We start from the raw sequence: 15,755 nt of genomic DNA, 5'->3' as shown, positions 1-15,755 counted from the left end.
GTTTTTAGTACTGATTAACCAATGACAGTATGCTCATGTAGCAGGATAAATGATTTCACTTATATTTCATATTTATTGTTAATTAAATTAGTCATAGCTGTATTTTTACATTGGTATTTACTATTTTATTACTATTTTTATTTTTTATTTTTTCTAAAATTGTGGCTATCTCACTGGGTCTAGTCTATTGTGTGCAGCATTCATTACTAGTCTGCTGTATTATGTCCCCGTTGAAGATCGATAATCATTTTTGTTTGTATAAAATGTGTTTTATGTACTTTATATCTTAAAGGATGTCCAGTATCCCTGAAAGAGCAGGGACAGCAGGCTCATAATTCCAAAGCCCCAGTAGTCCAAAATAGTTGGACCATAGGCCTTTGTCTGACAGTCCGGTATCCTGAAAACAAATGTGTATTGCTCAGAGGGACCATTTCTCCAATAACAGGCTACACTTCCAAACGTTGTAAGTTGTTTTGCAGAATGACATCATCAGAACCTTTTACTGTGGCAAAGGCATGACCCACCATACTCTGCATCTGATTGGCTAGTATTTGATGCCTTTGCTGGTTGGTAATTAGCTTTAGGAATGAGCAGTAAGATTGGTCACAGTTAGGGTAAGAATATCAGGGTGACCCAATCAGAGGCAGAGAAGGGCGGGTCACACTTTTACTGTAGTATTAAAGGTCTGATGACTAATCAGCCATGTGCTTCTGTTTGGAAAACTGGCCCTTCAGAGCAATGTGTGTTTGTTTTTAGGATATCCGCCTGTCGGACAAACAGCCTTCCAGTCCAATGGGATGTTTTTGGGACTACTGGAGTGTTGGAGTTATGGGCCATTGGAACAAATTTGATCAAGTGCAATGATTTACTTACTGTCTTAAATCACTGGCAATACACAAATACCTCACCAAAAATCAAGGACTCCAAAAGGAAAGGTAAAGGCACAGAGAGAACAAGAAAATTAAAGGAGCAGAGAGCCAACTAACACACCTGGCCTGATCTGTTAAAGAGTAATTTAAGCACACATGATATCAGTGACTGTAGCTCTAATGTTTTCATGGCTCATGCCACATGATAAGAAATCTTTGTGGTGTAGTTTTAGCTTGCTAACCAAGTTAGCTAATTGTTTTTGTTCTAGTTTTCTTGAAACTTGTACCTCCAAAGCTACCTTACATGTCAAAATGAGTTACTAGAGTTACTTTCTTTATTACAAAATGCAAGGGAGAATATAAAACTGCTACACCAACATGCTAAAGTAAAATGTTAGCCATGATTAACATTGCCTGTTTCATGTTTGCATCAAGCTCAAAGCATAGTTGTGCATAATTACAACTACACTGAGCTGCTAGCATGGTAGTAGATTCTTTATGACTCTATAGCAGCCCTGCCTCTAACAAATAATGGCTGTAGATATACAACTCTAGTCTGCAGTGTTGTCTGTAGGTTGGCCTGAATGTATACGCCACTCACACTACAAGATAACCCGTACTCCCCCAGAGAACCCTTCCAGTCAGAACAGCAAAGTCCCTCCCTGTTTGCTCCTGAAAGGTAAAAACTCATTTCAACAACCGCCTCAGCTCACCTTTTCCCCCTGAACCGCACACAGTGAGTCATATCACCTGCTTCCTCTAGTCACTTCAGTTTGCATCATGAATCCCTTGTTCTTTTTATTGTCTTCCATGCAGCAGATCTCTCTTTGGCATGATGGTACAGGGATGTTTTCAGGTCACTAAGGATCTGTCCTCCGCCAGGAGGTTATGTTTTTGGTTTGGTTTGCTTATTTGTTTGCTTGCCAGCAGGATTATGGAAAAACTACTAGCTCGATTTTCATGAAAAGGGGCTCCCTAAAAATGCAGCATTTCACTAGGATGCAGTGCCTTATGTCTTGCTTCACAGGGGCTGTAGTATGCCTGATGCGCAGTCTTGTCAGCTCGCATTGGCTCTTCTTGCCATTTTTTGAATAAACCCACAGCAGACCCCATGCCTAACTGCAACTTCAAACAGATATAATTTTTTGGTGTGTGTGATCATTGATTTGGGAAGATACATTTAGATTTTTGCTCCTTGTACTGCTGGCACAGCCACAACCATGACTAGACTTCCCTGCCTAATTTAATTCACTTTGACCTGACAGCTGATAGATTCTTAAATCGACCATCATATTTTTATACTGAAAAATATGTACAACAATGCAGAGCTAAAAAACAGTGACATTTAGCTGGACTAAATTATGTCTAAAAACAAAATCTACTCAGGCCATGGGTCTGTATTCTGTGTGCCTTCACACTTGTGTATTATTCAAACTAGTTTTCCTAATTTTCCAAGCTTTAGATTAAAAAACAAGTCCATGCTTTGCCACTTTGTCCAACTTCACATTTTCATCACACCAGAATAATTCAGATTTTTGTTCTTTATTCTTAGAGAAGTGCATGCAGGTTAAGTATGAATGTGTACTGAGGGCACAGGCTGAGACCACAGACTTTATATTAAGATGGACAACATGTCTCCTCTTCCTCCCACTGTACAAAACTGAAGCCAAAATGTCCTAGATATGAAATACTCTGCACAGCAGCAATCAAGAAGTGAATCTTTGATATCAAGTTTCCACCCATACACCTCTGACCCGATCATGAGCAGCAACACTGATCATGAGCACACCAACTGAAGCACACAGCTGTCCATCATGACATCACATCCCATTTTTTGGGGCATTAAAACCAAACTCAGAAAAACAAATAGTTGAACACATGGCAACATCATACAAAATAACCTCAAATGACAGAATCTGTATTTGGGAAAAATTAAATTTGAGTGTGGCCCATGTCCTACCCGCTAAGATGGAGGGGGCGGAGTTTATGACCCACCAGTGGTGATCTAGATGTTTTGGCTTTACTTACCTCTCTCAAGATATACCAAGTACATATGTTTATTGGGGTACCAAAGATATCAATGAATACCAAGTGTTTAGGGAATCTTTTTTTAAAACTTGGTGCAAGGGTGTAGCATGGGTCAAGGAATTTAGAGCAATGAGAGCAAAGCAGAACCCCAATTGCAGGACGTAAACACAAACTGTTTTTTACTTTTGTTAAATTTGTGAGACAGGGCATTTTGCCTTAGGGAAGGTCTGTGCTGTCCGAGCACCCTCCTACTTGGTTGTTTGTAATTATGAAGAGGCAGGGAATTAAGCTCATTAAAGTCGTCTATGTCACTGTAAATATCAGCAACAATGGGTGACATACTGTGATGGTGCAAAGTGCCTTAACAAAACAAATCGTGGAAACAAAAAGAAAAAAGAAATTGTGAAAGAAGTATAAATACATAATAGCTTGTCATGTACTAATATCATTAGCAGATGAAATATGAACATTGCATTAAGATGTTTGTCAGCCTGTCATGCTTTCTGACATGTAAGCTTAATCATTCTTAACCAAACATTACTAAGTTTTGACACCTGGACAAAAGGAACATTTGTTCCTGTAAACCTCCATAAAGTATGACTTAATTGTTATATTTCTATGCAGAAACTGAAAGTTGTGAAACTAACTTGGACACGGTGCATTGCAGGTGATCTTCTGTACAGACATTCCCTCGCAGAAAGCCCCGCCGTTGAGAGGTGCCGGGTTAGTACAGGTTCGAGATCGCTTCTGGACACCCCGCCCACATGGCACATTACAGGGCGACCACTCTGTCCACAGGGACCAGCCGCCGTTCACTGCAGGGAGTTCAATAAAGTTAGAGAGTGAGAGGAGGTATATTGAGTGCACAACAACAGATTTTACTTCTCCAGAACTCTGGCATAGTTAAATACTCTAACAAGAGCTTGGGTTAATAATGATTATGCAGTCTCCGAGGCACTGCAAGGCAACAATGCATAACGGCTGGAGCAGATTGAGCACAGCACATTCATTGTGCTGGATATACAGCTCCCTCTTTCCTAATTGCCAGTTCAGTGTTCCTTGCTCTTGGATTAAGATAAAGACGTGGAACTGTGCAAAAGCAAAGAAAACAGCCATTAAATGGAATTGCCATTTCTAAAGGCGACACTGACTCATACTGGTCGACAGGTTGGAGTCGACCACTTAGTGCTCTGACTGAAGCACTTTACTCTATGATCTCTGTGTCTAACGTGTGTGGAAGCTAAATGTTTAGCAGTGCTATCAAAGCTAGTGAACCGGCATTGCTGGAAGGCCTCTGGCGAATAAATACTTAATAAGCAACACTCCTTTTAAATGAGATTAAGACACAGTGGCTTATTTCCTTTCATAAAGTACACATTGATTTTAAATGAGAGGCAGTAAATTGAGTCTTTGAATAATACATTCATCGAAATAAAAAGGAAACATCGCTCTTCAGTGAAGACACAAAGATGGGTGTCTTAATCACTTGTGTAGGGGAGCGGGAAACCAAACAAATTGATCTGAAGTGCCATGTAAACAGTCCATCAGTACACTGATAGGTTGTAACAGGCAATAACAGCAGCTGGGAGGACAGCGTACCAAAGACAATCACAGTGGCTGTGGCACTGCGTCTCTTAGCCACAATGTTGCTGGCCAGACAGGTATAGTTGCCCGAGTCAGACAGCCGTGCCTCGTTGATGATGAGGTTGTGGTCTGCACGGGTGTCGATGTTGTCATCAGTCAGGGAACTCAGCAGCTCCTCATTTTTTAGCCACTCCACCTGTACAAGAGAGGACAGAGATATAATGTAGCTTTACGAAATAAGATCACAAATCCACTTTACATCATAAATCTACTTTAAAAGGATCATTTGGTTCATAACAACTTGGGCCTTATGTTTGTAGTTTTAGTCATCATTTGTTAGTAATGACTGGAATCGGGGAACAATGCAACACTGCTACAAGAAAGGACAAGAAACAGAATGACACTCCAATGGTATAGCCAGAGTACCTAAACCATTTTTTGGAGTTAAACTCAAACATGTGAGCACACCCCAAATGTTGACAACAATCATAAATAATGTTAGTAATTATTTTGTCATTCATTTTTGCCTTCTCTTACAAGTAAATTTGGCTACCTGTCCAACTCCTGTGTTTCATGGAGAGTACTACTCCCTGAGATACCTCGAATGATGTCACTCACCAGGGTTATCTCAGGTTATCTCAGCTTGGCTTGGAGCTTTATAACAGAAAGCCTGCAGTGCAAACTGGGGCCATGGACTTTGAGATATGTGGCAGTTTGCCAGGCAGGCAGGGTCAAATGAAAGATGCTATTGAGATCCATCATGGGAAATGCGAATTTGAAGTTTGACCCATTCTAGGGACTAAGGCCCGTCGCATTTTTGTTGGTAACAAGTGCAAAAACTTTGCTGCTGGACTTTTGTCAAACTTTGGGCAAAGATGTTAAAATGTGAGACTGTCATACAAAATCAGCAACAATAATGTGACATTAGCTAGCTAGCTAATGTCACATTATATGACATTATGATTTCTCACATAACATTCGGTTTGGAGTGCGCCTCTGAAAACAACACATTCTTACTCTGCCCTCATCACATATCGACGTTTGGCCGTGGACTTTCCTAATCGAAAGTGTGCAAGGTACCCTGGGTGCGTTGGTTATTGATGTTCTGGGACACCATGTCAACTTCTGCCTGTTACATGCATTGTCTGTTTTCAAAATACACTTCGATTTTTACAGGAAATGTACAGTTTGCATACAGTCTCTTTCAAAATAAACACACTACATCGGTGCACCACTGCAAATTGACGTTTTTTTTCCCCTTCAACAACAAATGCACATGGTTATGTTTTGCCAACACACGCACGTGGTTGGGTTTAGGCAACAAAAGTACATGGTTGGGTTTATAAAAACTGTACGGGGTTTGGCTTTACAATCTTATGGGAAGCGAACACCAGCCTCCTGGGTGAAAGTTAGTGGTTGTTGGAGCTGTCCACCACCCCTACTACTCAGAATTCTGCTGCCTAACTTTTGTTATTATCCCACCGCATTTCCCCTTGATGCTACCAGGCCGTTAAACAATAACAGCAATTGGCCATGTATAATACTGATATAAATGGACAGCTTTTTCGTCTGGGTCTGCATTTCAATGACTTCAGAGTGAGACCAGGTTGCTGAAAAATCTCCATATGGAGGGTGATGTAGCCTTAACACTTAACCCTACACCTCACACTTACAAAACTGGGACAATTGACCCCTTGATGTGAATGCCCAAAACAGAGGGGTAGGGCTAAGTGGTAGGGGCAAGGGGTGTATCGACATCGAGCCAGGCTCTTGAAGGACTATCTCATTTCATAGTGGAAGATTTCACTACTACCCCTTGTAACTCTGTTCCAAGGGGGAAAGGGGCACTTGAAAATGATGTGCAGGGGTAGAAATAAGAAATGGGATTGGGCCTAAGAGACATCTGTGTCTCTTAGTCAACTAGTCATGACTTTATAAGCTGTTAAAGAATTCCACTAGGCCAACAGTGAAATTGCATATTTGCTTGGTTCACCCAAACAAAAACTGCGTGTCAGTTGTTTGTCTTGTTCTTGTGAAAAGTAATTTGCTGATTACATTGTTTTCCAAATTTGAAATCACATTTTGCATCAATTTACCCATTTCAAATTTGCCAATTTCAAAGGGGGATGCTTTAACACATGAGCTATCAGTGTCAATGTTGGTATCAGTGCTTCTAATTTGACAGCTGGTCTCATTTAATTTGCTGGGATACCAGTGCACTCAGACCGGAACTATCAGAGTCAGCAGTTCACAAATCATTTTTTTGGAATGCATTACTGACAGCAAATGAGGTAATGACTTCTGAATGATGTCACGTTTGCGGGTCACAGGGGAAACCATTTACTGCAGTCAAATCACACTACTGTGCAGTGCATCCTCAGCAATTAAACTGTATACCTGTATGTACCTAATGTAAACACTCCACACACCATTCACACTGGATGTATTTCTTTAGGGAAGCTGGGGTGAGTATTAAATTAGCTGTGCCAGTCAGTGATTTTAATTCTGCCCAGATGGGGGTATTTTTTCAAACCCACCCCAGAAATAATTATAGCTGTGATTACCATTCTGTTTTTCAGTGAACACCTGGAATTTAAACCTTGTCCAGAGCAACATCTCTCTATTTTAAAGTGGGAAAGTCGCTTGTTCTCCTCCTTTCTTTCCTTTTATTAAACAGAAAAGAAAAGCTATGTAATTTGACTTTTGTGTGACAAATGGAGGAAGTCAAAAACATTTCTCCTTATCTTAAAGAAGGAAAAACAAGGAAATATGTTAACACCAACATACAGTAGAGGATGAGTGAGAGCTTATGAAATGGGCCATTGTAACATCAGCTGCAGGTTGGCACTGGTATTCTCTTTTGGCATTCTGCTGCAGAATGTCCATATCTATTACGCACTATGTCCTGTAACTTCCCTATGGTTAAAATGCCACCCGGAACAATTTAAATTACTGTGTTAAATTGCAGAGGAGCACTTTGAATATTTTGTTCCCCACCTTTAATTTCCCTATCAAGTTAAATTTTCATTCTTGACACAACTTCTGTCACTTTTCATGTGTATGAATGAGTACAACACCATAAATGACTAAGTGTAGACTGCTGGATGGTGTGCACTGTGTTCCCTATTGGAGACTCAAAATATATGCAAAAAACACACAGAGCTCTTGGTGAGAGAGATCAGGGAGGTAATGAAGTTGAGAGGAGGCTATGATGGCAGGCTTTTTGCCTCGCCTTGGAGTGCTGCCACTCAGAACAGGTTTAAACACAAATGCCTTTAAACATGTTTGACAACACATCATTCGGGGCTGAAAAGTGAAGCCAACCCAAAAGTGAGTCAATCCCCATAGACCCCCATGTTAAAATGCCCAAAAGCTACTCTTACATTTCACACAGCACTTAGAAAATATTTGAACATCCACAACTCCGGCTTCCCTCCTAAGTCCCATCCCCCTCCTCCTGCAACTCCATCTCCCTCAAAAGGCCTACTCCCCCCTCCTCCATTACATCCTCATTACATCTATAATAGATGTAAGCGTTGGCAAGGTAACATTAGATACACGGAAGAGGAGAGCGAGTGTAATGTTCCAACCGAGACAGTCAAACGCAACCTCAGAGTTTTAAAACTCAACTGGAGTCAGTGATGACTGATGAGTTTTAGAATAAGGTTACAGTGCTAACGTTAGATAGTAGCGTTAACGTTACTAGTAAGTGGAAATGCACAAGACAGATAACGTTAATGTTTCAGAGGCTACGCTACAGTAGGCTAACGTTAACCATTAGCAACTGGGTGCTGTGTTGTAATATAGAATGTTATGAACTGAACTGAACTTCTTTATTTGTCATTTTTATGTGCAGCACAAAATCAAAATGAGCATAAAGAAACAAAACATTTAAAAACAATTTGTGCAACATTTAAGAAAGAACATATAGTATAATAGTAAGATGAAAAGGGTCGACATTTCACAGTCAAAAACTCCACATCCTGAGAGCAGAACTGGGAGATCCTCTTCACATCACAGCACGAGCGGTTACGTCAGTCAGAGGCCTCCACGTGGGGAAGACAGACAGGACGGAATTTTCTTAGAACCATATGAGAATGATACAATTATGAGTTTTTATCTCTGGTGGAATATTCACCTACATTTTAGTGCACCATCAGCTAACCCTCATATTCAGTTTGAATGTCAGAATGAAGCGTAATGACTTGCAGAGAAAGGTATTAGCCAAAGTATTATTTGAACTGTCCATCTGAAGTCATCTGTTAACTGGGTGTTTTGTCTAAAGGATGTTCTTCCTCTGTTTGAGTAACATTGGTTGTACTTTGGCCACGCCGTGTGCCATCCTTCTGTTATTGTATGTCATGTGATATGGTCTTGAAAATGAAAATAAGAGACTGAATGTATTTGCCATCATCCAAAGGTTTTTATCACCTTAATTGGGATCAGTGGACCAACAGTATCTCTTTAGCCCATGAATTTAACGATCCAGTGCCTGTTGCATTGTTCAGGGACAGGTGCGAATGGTCTTGAATGTGAACCTGTAAGTGCTCTGGGGGGGATGCATGTGTTCCTTTTAGTATGATAAGTAGAGAGTATGATAGGCCAGCCAGACAGTATTGTTTGAATGTAGTAAACCACATTGAAAGTGATGGAGGAAAAAGTTTTGTAAATATATTTTTTTCCAATATTTTTATTTATAAATGCTTATTCATAAATGATGATTGATATGATATGATTGTTGTGTGATTATTACTCATGATATATACTGTTATGGGGCTAAGTAAGCAATCAACCCTGCAAATGAATACTTAAATGTTCTGTATGTCTGTTCAGATAAAGTGAGTACAAACACAGAAGTTCTGCTCCCAACTGTGCCCAACGTTGCAAATTTACAACATTTCCCTAAACACTTACTAAAAGGTTGTATGTCTGTTCAGATAAAGTGAGTACAAACACAGAAGTTCTGCTCCCAACTGTGCCCAACGTTGCAAATTTACAACATTTCCCTAAACACTTACTAAAAGGTAAAAAAAATTGAAAACTCTTTGATTTCTACATCAGAGGCCTCCTAAAACAATATCTGAGAGGTAAAAAAAAATTGCTCATTTTTTTCTATATCTGGGTCTTACAGGGTTAATGGCATTTTAAGCTAAACAAAGAAAAGTGTAAAATTTCCAGAAAGGTAAGTGTTGCTTTAACAGTAGAAATAAGCATGTTTACAACCTGGTATGAAAATGGTTTTGGTTTCTGAACCTAATTGTCAATTCATGACTGAATTTTAATGTAACTCACCCGTTTACATTTTATTAAGGCATAAAAGTTTAAAGGTCAGGCTGCTTTGAGTGACCTCGGCTTTTCAGGCAGATCCACCCCTTGCTCCTACACAGCCCCACCTTCTCACCCAAATATGATTACTTCTGGCTCCAAAAATCCAAGATGGGGACGGCTGAAATACCGAACTTGACCATTCAAAACGGGAGTCCACAAACCAATGGATGACGTCATGGTATCTACGTCCATTATTTTTATGGTCAATGATTATGACATTTTGGTTGCCGATAAAGTCTTGTTCAGCATTTGGTTGTACTAAAAGACTCTCTAAGGAGTTGGATGTTGAGTTTTTCTGGTAAGTATATTTTGTAATAATGGTTTTAAGCCTGTTTTTCACCAGTAAATAATAGCAGTATCACAGATAACCATAGATGTATATTCACTGAGCTAACCAAGCTAGGAGCTAATGTTAGGATTACCCCCACCCTCTGGTCACCTGTAGCTCCAAAAATCCAAGATGGCAACAGCCAAAATGCCAGCACTTGAGGCTTCAAAACAGGAGTCCACAAACCAGTAGGTGACATCACAGTGGCTAAGTCCATCATTTAATACAGTCTATGATTCAGACAAGTTTCTTTGAAGCATATGAACCCTCAAGTGTTACATTTTCAGAAGATGCCAATGTCATATTTGAATTCACTCCCCTTAAGAACTGTACAGTGACACACAAAACTGTTGGTCTCCAGCACCCTGCTGTATAACCACATGCTAGACAGTACAACCACCAACACTAAAGCCATTAGACAGTCAAAAGAAGCACCATAACCAATTACCAGCAACAGAGACGAAAACTAATTATAAATTACAAACTTAGTGACGCTTTAGCGCTCCTACCCTGGTAAGAGAGCTGCATCACTGCGTTTGCAAATTACATTCACAGTGTGGCAGAATGGGCCGGGCTGATGGATTTATAGGAAGCGCACAGGCACCCTTTATAATAAACAACAATCAGACCAGATGCAAATAAGGAGTGCCTGTGGGCATGCAAACACTGCGTAAATAGAAATGACACACGGACCCAAGGGATGATGGATTGCAGGTATATATTGACACGAATAAAAATGATAATGAACATCATAACACAGTAATCATTTCTCACAGTCTGTATTTTTTCCCACACCTACTGGAGTCAACTGTACCACTGTGAGCAGGAGTGGGGATTTTTCTTTTTGGACAGAGAGGAGTACAGTACAATTACAGCGACAAGGCCTCTACTTTCCATCATTTGCCCTAAAGAAAACTTGGAAGCCCATCTTCAAAGGCTGCCAGATTCTGCTCAACAATCAAATGACAGCCTTTGGCGCAGGTTTCATTGGAGGTAAAGCGCTTAGCATCGTTGATAGATAGGGAAATAGAGAGACAGCAGACTGCGGGACAGGGTCTAATTTCTCATGATTAAAGTCATCTGTCACTGAATGGATGACACAAGTGGTGGCACCCCCACCCCTCCAACTCTTTATGTATTTATTTAAATTTCAGCCTGGAAAATCTGTGACTTGAAAGAGGCAATTAACATGTGGCATGAGCCAGCCCTCGCAGTGTTTGGGGGCCACGCTGCACATTGTCTGTCTGCCGCTAACAGCTCTTAGGTAATGATGAAAAGATACATCAAGCAGAAGGAAAGGAGTGAGAGAGATATACAAAGAGAGGGAGTGAGAGAAGGGACAGGGGGAGGTGGTGGGAGAAAAAAAAATGAAGGGACAAATACAAATTAGCCTGGCAAGTGTGTGGCAGAGGATGTGAGAAATGAATTGCCTAATTGGCACATTTGTTTCAATTAGGATGTGGTCATCAGTGTCGGCCTTGACGGAAGGGTTTCCAGGCGGGGCCCCACATCAGGGTTTCCTCCCTGTGATTTCATTACTCTGGACCGCCCCTGAAGGTCACCTCCTCTTGCCCTGCATAGCGGCCAGGTCCTCTCCTCTACTTAAGAACTCACACACTCACACATCTCATTCAGATGACATTTGCTGATGATTAGATGCTGAGAAATGTTGCGGCTGAGGGGCAATTACAGGACAGAAGAGCAATGTAACGGGTGACACCGGAACCATCATCAAGACTTATGAGGACAGCGCTGATCAAGACCTTGCCAGCTGACGCTTTTTTTCCATGTGCTTGTGTGCCTCGTCGCCCCACTCCTAGGTCTAATGGTCATTTGATGTCGAGGTGATGCAGTGTAGCCTACAAACGGCTTTCTACAGTGCTGTAAGATGAAAAATCTGTCTGCTGAGTCATGCTTAGGTGTCACAATTTAACATGATCTCCTCCCCTTTGGGCAACTCTCAGCTGTGGCGAATTGCCGGTGTGGGCGGCGGAACTTTTTAATTGCTGAGTATCTCATCAACGCAATTACATGGATTAAACGTCTCCGTCAGGCGCGCCCCCGGGGGACCAGGGGACGCCGGCGGGGCTTGCTAAGCAGCATAACAGAAGCAGATACTGCCGAGCACGGAGCTAATCCACCCGATGTTCCACCCCACCCCCCCAACCAATCAACAGCACACGTACAGAAAGGCATGCTCATTGCCCACACACACACACACACACACACACACACACACACACACACACATACAGATAGCCACAGACACTTTGAACTCAGCATGGCTCAGTGTGTTCATACGAACAGCAAGCCTGACAGCAGCAGGTAGAGTCGCAGGGAGCTATCTGTGGCTCAGCTGTGCTCTCCCGCTCCGGAGGTTAATCAGAAAAGATACAGGGAGAACACAAAGTGGGCCTGCGTCGCCCATCCACCTCCCCCGTTGCTTCCCAAATGCCACCTCTCCTCCCCTCCGAGCAATGTGGCACTGCATTACTATTCCACCCCGATCTGTCTTATCTTAACGAAATAAATAGAGGGAGCTCCCGGCTTGGGCCTGGGCTGGGGGGGATGTAATTGCTTGGCTTAATAATGAAGCTCATCATCTGCGCTCTAGGAGACTTTCTCTGACCTATGGAAAAGTAACAGGCGCTCGGCAGTTGGATCAGAAAGTAGAAACAAGTGCATGAGGAGGCGGGAGGTGGGACGGAGTTAAATGCTAACTTGTTTTGGAGTAGCATTGCGATGTCTTTGTGAAGCTCAACAGAGAACAGCCTTGTATCACAGTGCAGAGGCATTTAGTTGATTCCCCTTTGTGCCATAGCCCGGGCTGTCTACCTGAGCTACTGTAGATCAAGGGGATTCATCTTGGATTAAAGGCTTTCATTCAGGGAAGTTGAAATTGGGTTCCAGTTTGGCTGTTCATTTCACACTTTCTCTCAGAGTAACCTCTCTAAAGAAACTCATTATACAGGGTTCTCATGGACTCCTTTCTCCCCGAGTTAAAAGATCTGCTTTGCATTCACACCCCCTGATATCTGTGAAGTAAAAGTGGGGAATTGGTTTTGGACCAGGAGCACCGAAACGAAATTACAAATAAGCCGGTCCTACGTTCTATTAACCATGGGCAAATTACAGTCTCTGCTCTTTTTGGATACAATGTATGAAGGTATTTTTGTAGCAAAACACTTGAGAATTTGCATATTGCAATTTACACTCAGAAACAATACACACACCCGCGTCCTAAATTTGAATTAACAGGAAACACCCACAAGTATTTTTCTGTTGATTAACTGTTGAATGGTATTCAAGTTGAAGCCTGCTCCAGTTTGCCTGACAATGAAACGTTTTGTAAATGCTGGGAGACAATAACTATGATTCACATGTTACAAAACTAAGATGGGAAAGGCCAAAGTAAGTCTTTAAAATTTAAACCATGTTTAAAAATGTGAAATCTAAAAACAGACTTTTTTGTTTTCTCAATAAACCATCCAGTACATTCATATCCCTTCATTAGGAACGCCTGTACAATCTCATGTAAAACAATGCACCTTGTACTTGTATGATGCCTATACTGTAAAAACTAAATCAGGTGGTTTAACTTAAATGTTGAAGTTTAATTGCTGCTCAACAATGCATTGTTTTAACTCACAAATTTGAGGCCATTTTGAGGCAAAAATCTCACTTTTTATTATTAATATTAATAAATATTAATAAATGTAACCAGTCTCACTAATACACACCCATCTTTTTACAGCAGGCCTCAGATTTGCTCATTAAAGGGCTCCTCCACTGTGTTTTTTTTAATATAATATTTAATATTGTTCTGTGTTCTTTCCTGACAGCGTTGATGAGTTCAGAGCAGTCTGGAGTTTTTAGTGATACAGGGCAGATACGTTAAGAAGTGAATTTGTCTTCAACACCCAAGAAGGACTTTTGTTTGACAGCTTTCACTATCCCTGCTCATGTTCATGCTATTGCTCCATGCTATGGAGATGTTCATCTTGCCATAATGACAGTCTGGTTGATATGGTAGCCTAATAAATATGTATGAGTATTAATCACACCCCCATTGTCTGTATGTAAAAGAATATTGACCATTAGACGGGAAGGAAAACTGACTGGAGGAGCCCTTTAATGACACGCTGTGAAACAGTAAACCACTGGAGAAACAGCAACGAGCCGATAAAACACATATGGTGTCGGTGTGTGTTGGTCTTTAACACTGGCTGCAGTAGTCTGCAACTTGGCAGGGTTAAGGTTAGAGGTTGGCAGAAACATACAATTTTCTCCTGGTGACTGGGCCGGTTTGTAATTTAATTGTTGTGCTGTAATGCATACAGCACTCTGATTTACTATGGCCTACACAGCTTACATTAAAGGCTGAAAAATCAACAGAAATGTTAAGGTAGATAAATTTAACTTTAAAAAAAAAAAAGAAAAAAAAAAGTTGCACAAACACAACGCCCCATTCTGCCTTTCAGTGCAACATTTTCATAACATAACACTGCCTAAAAATGTCTGATTATCGCTTTGCTCTGTTTCCTTGATTCTCAAAGCTCGGTTCTAGCGACTACTTTCCAGGTTGTTGATGTTACAGTCTAATGGCAAGAATAGCAAGAGGTTAAATCGCCAAGTCCCACAAGGGCGTAGGTTTTGTTTTAGAAATGGGCAGAACACAATGAAGTCTAAAATCTTTCTAACGTACAAACTCAACATTGGTCTTGTGCCTTCAATAAGTCTATGGAAAATAATCTGAAATGCAGGCGTCCATTAATCACCTAAGAATCAAAATATAAATATGATTTATCAGAATCATAATAGCCTCTATGTAGGCTTGGAGGCAAAACCCAGACCAAAATAGCTTTGTGCTACTCACAAAACTAAACATTGCTGTGAGCACACAGTTATGATGGAAGCTAACCTAGATGAATACATTTTTATCAACTAAGATCTTCTCTCATGCGGAATTTGGCAGCTGAACAGTAAGCGAAAACAATTCAGAGAGTAAACTAAACTAAAACTGAGACTAGAGGGGGACGAAAATAGGATTGTGGAAAGTGAGGGGGGTGCATGTAGGTTTGAGAATCTTTAGTATTTTATTTTTTGTGTAAAAACCATGTCAGACATAAATTACTTTTCAAAGCAGACTATTTCTTTGTGTCTTAAAACATATCTGCGGGGGATCTTGAAGCAAAAAAATGCTCATCATTTACTGGTTCTACCTTCTTAAATGTAAGGATTTGCCAGCCCAGTCACCAGAATAAATGTTGGCATTCTACATTTCTGCAAACCATGGACGTTTGATATGTAACATATCAGCATTCCTCAAGTGAAGTAGTGTGTGAGCAGACTTTCATTGGGAGGTGAGGGGATGGTGAATGGCGTGGTACCAGATGGCTGCCAAGCTGCAGACAACTGTTACAGACCAACAAACAACAAAACCAGTTGTTTAAATGGGTCATCGCTGCACCTTCCAGTGACTTTTTATCCACCGAACGTTTTTTTTCTCTCTCTCTTTTTTTTTTTAGCAACCTTTTGCTGTGTTTCCGCTAGAGATAGTGACATGAAAAGCAGTTCTTTTTTACCTGGAAATTGCTGAGTTTCCAGCAGGGATAGCA

The 15,755-nt window shown here is 40.9% G+C and overlaps 1 protein-coding gene across 4 annotated transcripts in view; it reads right to left on the bottom strand.

Annotated features, from left to right (window-relative positions):
- Nucleotides 1-15,755, bottom strand: part of unc5db (unc-5 netrin receptor Db) — a 282,084-nt gene that overhangs the window by 95,542 nt on the left and 170,787 nt on the right. For all 4 annotated transcript variants that reach the window (XM_049579875.1, XM_049579874.1, XM_049579877.1 and 1 more), the window contains 2 exons: nt 4,497-4,677; nt 3,545-3,712 (listed from right to left, as the gene is read on the bottom strand). In XM_049579875.1, the coding sequence (XP_049435832.1) occupies nt 3,545-3,712; nt 4,497-4,677 (349 nt within the window). The remainder of the gene's footprint in view (nt 1-3,544; nt 3,713-4,496; nt 4,678-15,755) is intronic.

The sequence above is a fragment of the Epinephelus fuscoguttatus genome, linkage group LG6 (assembly GCF_011397635.1).
Source record: "Epinephelus fuscoguttatus linkage group LG6, E.fuscoguttatus.final_Chr_v1".
Taxonomy (NCBI): Eukaryota; Metazoa; Chordata; class Actinopteri; order Perciformes; family Serranidae; genus Epinephelus; species Epinephelus fuscoguttatus.
This window is presented reverse-complemented; position numbering and strand designations above follow the sequence as displayed.